Source organism: Patella vulgata, chromosome 5, assembly GCF_932274485.2.
Source record: "Patella vulgata chromosome 5, xgPatVulg1.2, whole genome shotgun sequence".
In the NCBI taxonomy this organism is placed as follows: domain Eukaryota; kingdom Metazoa; phylum Mollusca; class Gastropoda; family Patellidae; genus Patella; species Patella vulgata.
In genome coordinates this window covers 7,360,137-7,371,411 of record NC_065883.2, presented here as the reverse complement: position 1 = coordinate 7,371,411, position 11,275 = coordinate 7,360,137, and the positions used below count along the sequence as shown (strand labels likewise).

General features: G+C 35.4%; 1 protein-coding gene across 1 annotated transcript; it reads right to left on the bottom strand.

Moving 5' to 3' along the window:
- Positions 1-6,190: 6,190 nt before the first annotated feature.
- On the bottom strand, positions 6,191-11,227 carry LOC126820944 (ATP synthase lipid-binding protein, mitochondrial). The gene is made up of 5 exons (XM_050549165.2): positions 11,148-11,227; positions 10,860-10,935; positions 9,535-9,600; positions 8,570-8,735; positions 6,191-7,725 (listed from the first exon to the last, which is right to left on the bottom strand). The coding sequence occupies exons 2-5, from the start codon at positions 10,899-10,901 to the stop codon at positions 7,562-7,564; spliced, it is 438 nt and encodes a 145-aa protein (XP_050405122.1). The 5' UTR covers positions 10,902-10,935; positions 11,148-11,227; the 3' UTR covers positions 6,191-7,561.
- Between the last annotated feature and the right edge of the window lie 48 nt (positions 11,228-11,275).

The window sequence follows — 11,275 nt, the reverse complement described above, 5'->3', positions numbered from 1 at the left end:
GATGTCTATAAGGTCACAGGATTTCCTGCTTATACGTAACAAGGAGTAGGGTCGAATGTCCAACCGTATGGGTTTTCTATAGGTCATTTGGTTTCCTTCCACTGCTAAAGACCCTACGGGCAAGCGAATTATTGAAATGAAATAGAACCAGGGGCCTGTTTCATGAAATTTTAACTAAGATAAAATTCAAATTTTAGTAATTTGATTGGATAATATTAGATTGATTTTAGTGCTTAGCCAATCAAAACTGAAGTATGTACTAAAATTTGGATTTTATCTTTAGTTAAGATTTTGAGAAACAGGGCCCAGATGAACAGTAAAATTTATTTGAACAAAGTTACTCAAAATTTGTAAATTTTATCTATGGATTGGTTCCATTCACTTGGTTATCTTCTTGGTACTGTCGAGTGGACCTTAAACCCCATTTCTCTCTCTCTGTCTTATTGGGACCCACCACGCCTAATATTATCAAAATTGAATGGTCAGCTTTAAACTGGACACAAGTACAAATTAAACGATTTATGGTGATTTTAAACAGTTTTTACAAATTTTTAAACAAAGATTTGATATTAAACGAATGTGAAAGAAATTAGTGCTAGATATACAAGATTAAACGATACCTGGGTTACAGTGATAGGAGGTTCTGGGTGTCCAAAACTACCTGACGGCTAACTTGGCATGTTTGTTCACTGGACGATTGTGTATTGATTGGCAGATTTCGATTTGTCACAATTCAATGATGGCTGCTATGATGTCATTTTCGTTTCTTGGTGGTTTGTATTGTTCGCGCTTGTACTTATTAGATAAGGGCTAAACACCTAGAATTAAATGTGATCCTGATCAAATGGTGACTTGATGTATATTATTTACATAATTTTATCTTCTCAGTAAAATGGAGGTTGTTATTTTGATTTAGATATACTGAAGAGTACAAGACATTGAATTAAATGCACATCCTTTTGGCATTGGTTCCAGGGTTCCCGAGTCTCAACACCTTAGACTTAAATTACATGTATATCGAATATTTTACTATACAATTCTGCTGAACTTTCGTATACGTGGATTTATTTACGCTTTTCGTGGAATGGGACACTGGTCATTGGGTACAATGTAATACGAGTTTCAAATATTTTAGTTGAATTTTTGTGCCCAAGTCTCCTGGCGGTACGTCCAAGGCTTGACTTCCATTGAAAGTGCAATTTACATTTCTTGTGCTGTTCAGTATATTTGAACAATTCTTGTTTTAAGATTAAAAAACAAAATTATTGAAGTAGAAGGGGTTATCTCCCTTTGTTCGTTACTGTTTGTTTATAAGGGTTTTTTGGTTTTTTAAAAGAGATGTTATAAATATTTGTGTTTGTTTCACTGGAATCATGATAATGTGCATGTATATTATTTTTGTTATATATTTGTATATTGTGATTAATTATTATATATATGTCACATGAGAGTTGTTTTAATCGTGTAAAATTGTTTGGAATTCGTCACATGTGTGACCAATGATAGAAAATAGAGTCACAAGTCTTTTACGAAATGAACAAAAATGTTAAAACAGGCTAAAAATATGTAAAAAAATTAGATTTGATAAATAGAGCCAATTAAATTTTGTTGATATTTTTAGCATAATTGTTGACATAATTGTTCATATATTGTAAACAGCGACTTGCGGCTTCCGACTTATTTTTCTGTCATGGGTGACAAATTAATTAATACCCACATGGAATTAAATTTTTTGTAGATCCTAGGTTTTTTTATTTGTAAACAATCATGTAGAATTCGTTAGATACTAATACCCACATTTTGTTTATAGGATTATTTGGTGTTTTTTTTTTTTAACTGATGCTTTATCTAACCCCTCTATTTTTATTAATGAACAATTATGTAGAATTCCATCAATTATTTTTATACTCACATATTTATTTAAACCAATACTTTTTCTAACCTCTAGCTTTTTTTTTGTTTTCTTTACTCTAATACCAACACAAAACTAAAATCTTCTTATAGAAAATAGCTTTATACTTTAAAATAAGACCTGTTTTCCATCTACTCTTTTTCACAGCGTTTTTTGCTGGCGAAAAGTTGATCTAATGCAAATTTAATGGGACCGTTTCCATGTGACCTGTGAAAACGAGCGTATAAGCGAACATGGAAAACTGGCCTACGGAATAAATGTATTTAAATAACCCATTGGCACTTGTATCAGTTTTCAGTCTGTATTTCTTTTCTGTTAACTGCAGGGATGTTGGTAGTGGTGCTAGCACCCTGGGGAAAAAATCTGCAATCTCTCTCCCCCACTCCCTTCCATTAGACATTGCTATAACATATCATGCAGCCAAATAATGAAGATTTCTATTTTACAGCTGATTTAGGCATAAAATTTTAATCAACCCTCATCATGGTAGGTTTTATTTTATTCTGAGAAATGTAATGTAATTTTAGAATCAATTTCTAGTTTTTTGTATATAAAAGTTTCGTCACATAGGGAAATATGAAGCATTTTTTTTACATGTATTAAATTAATTTTGTATGGGCAAGAATATGATAGTTTTTCCTTAAAAAGTCTTTTTTCGCCCCCAAATTCACATCAAGAAAACAGGATAAAAATCAGAATATTAACCAATGTTTTTTTTCAATCTTATTTATCTTTTTGTATTGATTTATTTTGTTTCATTTACATCGAAATACAAGAAAATTTCAAGCTTTTTTTTTTTCAAAATAACCAAGCACTGTCCTGCACGGCAAATTATGTTTATATGGATTTACTCGGTAATCTTTTGTTCATTTAGTGTAGTGTAGCCTAGTTTAGGAAAAAAATGATTTTAAGTTTGTTTTAATGAATATGGTGAAGAGGGAGGAATTTTTTTTCTTATAGAATTCGAAATTGAAAACTTCTCCCTCTTTCGTAAGCCTTGGTACAGAGAAAGAAGATGCTACATCCATTATATCTTGGTTTAGGTCTAAAAATTAAGGTCAACTGCAAATGTGGTCAAAAATGTAATCGGGGTTAACCCTAACCCTAGCCCTGTTTACATCTTGTGACCATGACAAAATCTGCTGTTGGCTCTCATTTTTACACTACCATTTTTATATGCCCACATGGAAATGTGGTTGTATATTGCTGTCGCCCCCGTCCGTCCATCGATCCGTATATCACCCACAATTTCTTATGAACACTCTAAAGACTACATTTATGATCTGATTGTTTTAAAATTGATATATATATGTTGTTAACATTAGTGAGATGAAGAAGCCTGATTAATTTAATTCCGTTAATTTCATCTGGAATTATGGCTCTTGTTTCACTTTATTGAACCTTGTGAAAGCTCTAACAACAAAAATTATCATCCGATCTGTACGAAGTTCATATGCCCCCCCCCATTACCTACAAAAGATTAAATATGTGACAACCCTTGTTGACCCCTCGGACAATTTAGTTGCTGTGGGCGTATGTTTTGTATCTTTCTTATGTACTGATTAAGATTTAAGTACCTTCTTCGTTTAGTTTTCGAAAGTTCGATGATGATCTTTTTATTTCTAATTTGTTTGATTATTGAAACACTGACCATATTGATTGTTGGCTGACATGTTGAGATGTTTGTTCCAATATTCTCTGTTGAATTTAAATGTTTTATTTATTCCTGTTAGATTTTGTTCTTCCTTATTGTTACTATTATAGATTTGTTATGATTTCACATGTGGAACGATTTGAATTAACCCCAATCTGATTAAAACACAGATCCTATTTCGTTTCGCGTTTTATCGTTCAAAATTTTATTTTACTTGTCTTTATTACACTAGGATCTGGAAGAGTTGTTATATAACCTGCGTTCTGGATGATTTGAGAGATTAGCCAATCATGTAGTAGAGGCCATCGAAAGTATAAAAAATGAAACGAAATATATATCTATATTTTAATCAGATTGAATTAACTCATGTTTGGATCTTTTTTTTTTTTTTTTACAAGGGATGAAGATGACAGACTGGGCAAAATGTCTGCCTGTTTTAGCTGTTTATCTTTGACAGAGTTATCTTTCTTTCTATTCTCAGTGATAATGTATAGGGGAAAAGCTCAAACTCTTCTCTGCATCCCTCTCTGCCCTTGAATGTCTTCAGCATCGTAGGTAGCCGAAACCTGAGTTAATTGCTCTGGAATGTCTTTATTATCATGGACAGAAGAACTCTGGGCTGTTGACTCTGGAAAATTTTCGGTATCAAAGGCAGACCAGATCAGAGCTAATAAATAATGCATCTCTCACACTTTAGGGAGGACAACTCTAAATTCATACAGGCAAATGCTTACAAATTATATTTTCAGGGTTTGATCTATTTGATAAGGCCAACTTCAAGTTTGTCAAAGCCCAGGAGATGTAAACATGGCTAGTGCTAATCCCAACCCTAACCCTGGACCTAGCTCTAATGCTTACTCTAACCCTAATCTACAATCTCGCCAAAAATCACATGTCCTAACCTTATTTATATTTCAGCGACCTTGACGGAAATTGAGCTGGCCTTAACAAATAGATTTAGCCAGATCTTCAGGCAGTTTGGGGATGTCATTTCCATATAGGGATTGAACATTACCTCACCTTGTGACACCTACATCCACATTTGGGAATTCTGGACCCTCCCCAATCGGCCTGAGAATAGACTCCCCCTGTCTATTTGTTTTTGTGTTATATATAGATGTGTTATATATGTGGTAAAACCAAATATATATTAAATATTTCAATGTGATCTCATCTCGCGCTCCCCACCCACCCCTTCTTTATTTGATAAATCGAAAAACCATTTTGAATTTGTTATATAGATTGGTTGGTTGATTTGTTATGTCTGGTTTTACATATTATTATCTGCACATGCATCATACACAAATATAATTATTATATCTTTCAAATATGAAATATAAATTGTTTGTTTTGTTTTATTTCATTCAACATCGGGAGGGGGGCGGCCGAATGGTGTGTCATTGAGTCAACTGGCATGGTTTCGATTCCCCAGCTGTACGTGACAAGGAATAGGGTTGCCTGTCCAACCTCGTGGGTTTTCTGTGGGTCCTCCGGTTTCCTCCCACTGCTAAACACCCCTATGCGCAAGCGATTTATTATTGAAATAAAATTGAACCATATGTTAGTCCCAAAATGGCATAGTTTGTGTTGAGTGGACGTTAAACCCCATTTCTCTCTCTCCATGGTCAGTTGGAATTTGAAATAAGAGTAGGCTGTAGAGTCTGTGTCTGGGCAAAATGGCATATGCCAGACTTCATTAGCCCAGTTGGAGCCAATCTGATTAAAATTCATTCGATGCTGTGTTTCTTGGACCACCAGCAAATTTTGTTTGTCTGATTTTCATGACACAAATTAAGTCTGTACCGGTATCAAAACACAGATCCTATTTTGTTTCGTTTTTTACAGTTCAAAATTTTGTTTTACTTACCTTGACTACACTGGTGGAAGCCATCGAAACGAAATATAGATCAGATCAAGTCTGAGTAGGGCGTTAAACTCCTCTTTCATTTGATATCTGTGTATTTTATTCAAGAGGTACCTGGCTAATGAAAAAGGGCATACGCCTTGCAGGATGCTATGAGGGAAATTTTGCCAAGGTAGCACTGGATCCACCTGCTCTTGAAGAAACCACGCCGAAAAGTACCAAAGAACTTTCTCGGCCAACACCAGGAGCGAACTTACTCACTTAGCCACTGTGGTCCCCTTTACAGAGAGAGAAATGGAGTTTAACGTCCACTCGACACAAAGTAGGTCATTTCGGGACTAACATATGGTTTAATTTTATTTCAATAATTCGCTTGCGCGTAGGGGTCTTTAGCAGTGGTAGGAAACCGGAGAAAACCCCTGAGGTTGGACAGGCGACCCTACTCCTTGTCACGTACAACCAGGGATTCGAAACCACGCCAGTTTACTCAATGACAGGCCGTATGATACAGCATGCACGTGCTAACCTTTCGGCCACCCAACCCCCCCCCCCCTGTCCACTTTACAAGCCCTCTGTTCTGCACCACTGACTAGGGTAACCATGCTGGAAAATCCTGAGGAATTATCTTGGAAAACAGAGGGCATCAAACCCGGCTGACAACCGTGTCTGACAAGTATCGGTTGTGCAAATTTACACTTTACGCCCTTGGATGAAAAGGTTGGGGGTCCCCGATTCTTAACAGAACAGCTCAAAAAAAGCATATCTATAAACCTCAATTTTATTGTTCTATCACCATAGTAACTAGCCAATCAATACTAATACATTCAAGTTCTGTACACTTATTTCAATTATGGCACAAAATTAACCCCTGTTCATTTGCTCGAAGATCCCAGTCCACTTGTTACATAATTACTCTATTCGTGGTCATGTTAGGTTGCTATATAATATAGATAGATGAAATTAACAGATGTACATTTTATTTTCATTGATTCACTTGTCGATCAATGCATGTGCTAAAGTCTAACTAGAGGCCTCTCTTTCTACCCGAAGATCCGATCCCAGCCAAAAAATGATACCAGGCCCCGAGTTCACGAAGCATTCTCAGACTTAGAAATTACTCAAAATTAATCACCATATTTTAACTAAAATAGAGCCCCTTTAGAAACTTTTGTTTCAATATATAAAATACATCAATATGAAACTATGTGCAAAGTTTGTTTTTCTGGATCAAAGATATTTCTCATAAACAGTGATTGAAAGTTGAGTAAATTCTTAACTGAAGGCCGAGAATGTCTTGTGAATTTGGGGGGGGGGGGCCAGGCCAGTTCTTGATATAATCATTTGTTTCTTAAACTCTCTTTAAATTCTTAATATCACTATCCCCATGTATAGTAGGCAATTATTTCAATCCAGTCCTACTAACAAGTCAGAAAAGTTACTCAAATTGAGTAGCCGAAAGATCTCTACTGCCGTGCTGTCAACTAAGCAGATTACTGTCGAGGCATCCTTGCTACTGTAGCTTTTATTATATACCACCATTATCAATATCACACATTCGATAACGGCACAAAGTCGAAATTCTTCAAAACGGTATTAGACATTGCTGTTAAATGTTTACTTCCAAAAATCATCAACAGTTAACATTCGACACTGTTCGTATTTTCTAAAAATCTTGCCGGTGTGTAGGAGTTGATCAAACAATGCATCAATAATTATTAACAGTTAACAATCGAGACACTACACTGTCCGTATATGGTTGGATTTTGCAAAACTCATGATTGGTTTGTAGGACTGAATCAAATAGTGCATCATCCTACAAATATACTTCCACATCAAAATGTGGGCGTATAAAAATCACAACAAAAAGTTTGGTCCTTGATCAATATATTTATTTTTTAGTATTTTTTTTTTAATAACAGACTACGAAAGAGCCACTTTGTCAATAGCTTTTTTTTTTTATACAGAATTAAGATACAATTCTTTATATATTTTACAACTGATTTAAATATAATTCGTGTAAATGTTCTTTCAGTCTAACAAATGTCTTGAGTCGTTTTGGGCCCCTAGTTTTTATTTTTACACACACACCTGATCAAAACAAAACTTTTTATGCAACCTAATGATGTGTATATTAAAATGCGAACAGGAGCAAGAAAGCCATCATAAGACAGAAAAGACCCATAGCTTCTGACAAAGCGAAACCCAAGATGGCATAGGAGAACAATTGTTGTTTCAACGATGGATTCCTGGCGTAACCAATTACTAAACTTCCGAATACACTTCCAATACCAGCTCCTGCAAAATAAGGAACAGATTTTTATTACATGGTTACTAATCATAAATATCAAAGTGAATTTATGTCTTAAACTCATGTCATTTTGGGACTAACATGGACTATTTTTTTTATTTCAGTTATAGTCTAAAGGACCTTTAGCAGTGGGAGAAAACCCACAAGTTTAGACAAGCAATCTTACTTCTTGTCCAGTATAAGCTTGGGATCGAAGCCACGACGATTGTATTGATGACAGATCTGATCTGAAGCGACTGCATTAGATCCTTAACCCTTTTTTCCCTCCTAATTTGGTAACACATTTATAGTACACCACTTTACTAAATATGTAGGCATGTATGAATGCAGACTAATACTCCTTCAACCTTTTAACCTTTAACCTCAAAATGAAAACCACATGGGTAAGGAAAAATCTTGGAAGGTTCACGGTCCATGCTGACCGTAATCATTCTGACAGCCAACTAACCTTGTCCTGTGATTTAGCATTCTGAATAGGTCTAATCTGAACATTATACTGTTGAAGTGACTACATTTTTCTTCCAACTACAGAATCAGTTCAGCCAGGACATTAAGGATCATATGGACAGTGGAATAAATTGATCTCCATTACTGACTAGGTTAGGCAGACATTCTTCTTGTCAATCGACTCCTGAGACACTACTTAACATGTAAGATTATGGATGAATGACTGAGCCACTCAATCAATCCCCACTTTGTGCTAATAATTTCAACAAATGTTCTTTAGATCTACTGCAAAACTACTTTCGATCTAAGCATGATCATGATAACCACTGATCCTCCAGCCATAATTATGTCAGTACGTTTTATATAAATGGCATTTATTCTCACCTGAGCCTGCAGCACCGACTGTGGCAGCACCAGCGCCAATATATTTTGCAGCTTGATCAATATCTCGAGAAACAGCACTAGTTTGGAAATTTCTCAATTGATTTAAAATCTGTGTGTTAAAATTTACAGGTGTGAGCCCATTTAAATTGGATACTGTTTGTGATGTCTGAAATAAGCAGAAAACATTTTCATTTATATTAATCTTGACATTTTAAAGATTTCTAACAAACTGAATTTTAACTTTTAACTTTGAGAAACTATCCATTTTGCCACTACATACGTGTAGGTTTTTAATACAATTTTGCCCCAAATGTTTCTACCCATGTTATTAATGAATTACCAAGGGTTCTTTATGTTAATGCTAACAATTGTTGGACCTCCATTTCTTTGAACAAATTGTCCGACTTCCTGTCTTAGACGAGCAGCCAACTCCCCAGAAAAGTCATTGGGTCATTCTTATCAGGAGTATTGTCAGAACTGATCTGGTAAAAATGTAACTTTTATGATCAGAAATAATTTCTACGTTCATGCCAATACTTTTATTTTGCCATGGTACCAGCGAGAATATCATAACTGACATCCAATTCCAGTAACGCATGAACTCTAAACTTGCCTCTCGAGATATAAAAATGAACTGAAATAGGGTTCAACGTCCTACTCTGACTGGGCTAATGAAGACTAACATACTCCAACGTGTACACAGGACCGCGGCTTTTCGTTCCATTCAAACGGCTCTGTTGTCCCTTGCCAGGTCATCTGTCCTGCACCACTGACATGGAGGAACTATGCTGGAAAATCCTGATGAACTTTCTCTGCCAACACCAGGATCGAACATGGGACCTCCAGGTTAGCAAGCCAACGTCTTACTGAGCCATCGTGGATCCTAATTTGAGATAGATATTCATACCATATGAGTGGACACGCGCTTACATATTTATTTACCAAATGATAGAAATAATACTTACTTCTAGGTTGCTAGTTACAACAGTGCTACCAAGTGGTCGGAGAGCTGCTCGGCTTCCTGCAGAAACCTGAAAAGTTTAAAAACAGGATTAATGCGAGATCCTCTAAGTTAGTTATAGAACATGGGTACATGTAGATGGGCAATGCCTAAAATACATGTAGGCATGTCAGAACATTATTTGTATTCCATGTAACTGTCACAAAGAATAATTAGCAGTACTTGTTTTAACTGTTATGAAAAATGATCAATTTCAGAAAATGACCTTCCTAAAAAAATTTAACACTATACTCTAGCTCAAGATTGCTCCACATGCAATGTGGCTGGACAGATTCCGAAAAATTCTGACACAAATGATAAAATTACTCTAAAGCTTAGGTCATCTAATCAGAATCACAGAAATTCTAAAAACTATCTGTAATCTGGATGTTCACTATACTATCAACACAGCATGTACATGCGAGCAGTTTCTAAACTAGCATTAGACCCTTTTAACCTTGGGAGTTGTGATCACTGTTCATGCCCTTACACTTCTAATAGATTCATGTTTGTGGCATTTAGATCAACATCAGTTCTGTGCTATTGACTTAATAATCATATTTCAGGATTACATTTGTAAATTAAAATATAAAAGTAAAACCAAAATAGTAGTCAAGTGTTCACACAGGTATGTCCACAATTTCCTCAAAGATTGGAAATGACAGAGAAAATACACTTCAATCATTTAGATTTTGGGAATCTAAATCATCTTATTTTTAGGAACTTCTATTTCTTAAGAGTGCATCTGCTAAAAACTCCTACACTCAGCAAAAATAATACTTCTAGTAGTAGTAGTTCTAGAGAGACTAAAAAATCAAGTACAATCTGATAAAATATGTAACAAGACATTTAGTCAGTTGACAATTTTTCTAAGATCATACACCGATATTAATTTGAGCATATATTATCAAACTATATGCTTTTAAACACGTTGTCATGTTTCACCTTCAAGAAACGCCTGACGTCAAAACTGAAGCCTCCTATCAGACTGTATCGTCAAGGACAAAGGTCATTGCTCTGCAGTTTCAAGTTGTCATTTCGATAAAAAGCTTAAAAATCCAATAAACGTGGTAATCTGATCATAATTTTCACACTGCATGTTCAAGTGTGCAAATAAGTGATCATCAAACAATGTAATGGTCAGTTTTGCAGACGATTCGTCTGAAGCAGAGGACAAAATGGCGATAACACGAACCGGTCAAACGAGCAGAGACACGATTTGAAGCAAAGGTAATTTGTAACACACAAATGAATAAAACGACAGTTAATAAAAAACCAAAGTACACTTACCACGCATCTTGTGGCAGGGTTGATAAATCTGGCACAATACATTTTTGGTTCTCAAAACTCGCTGCTAACAAGGGCCCTGCAAGAAAAGCCGGTATAATTATCAATGTTGATCGTTACCGATCAGTTAAAAAAATTCCAATTAATGGCAACAGCAGACAAAATATACTAATAATCACAAAGTAGGAAGCGTTAACAATTAATCCGTCTCATAATCCTTGACGGATGGATAATCACCGGTGCTGTTACAGAAGATTACCTAACAGAAAGTTTCAACAGTTTTGTGCTCACCAGAGGTTAATGAAGGAGACCGATACTGCACATGCGCAGATCCGTCTTAACCTTTTCCGTTTTGATAATTTTCGTAATATTCTATATTTTTAGATCTCAATCAAGTACAAAAGCATAAATTCTCGCAA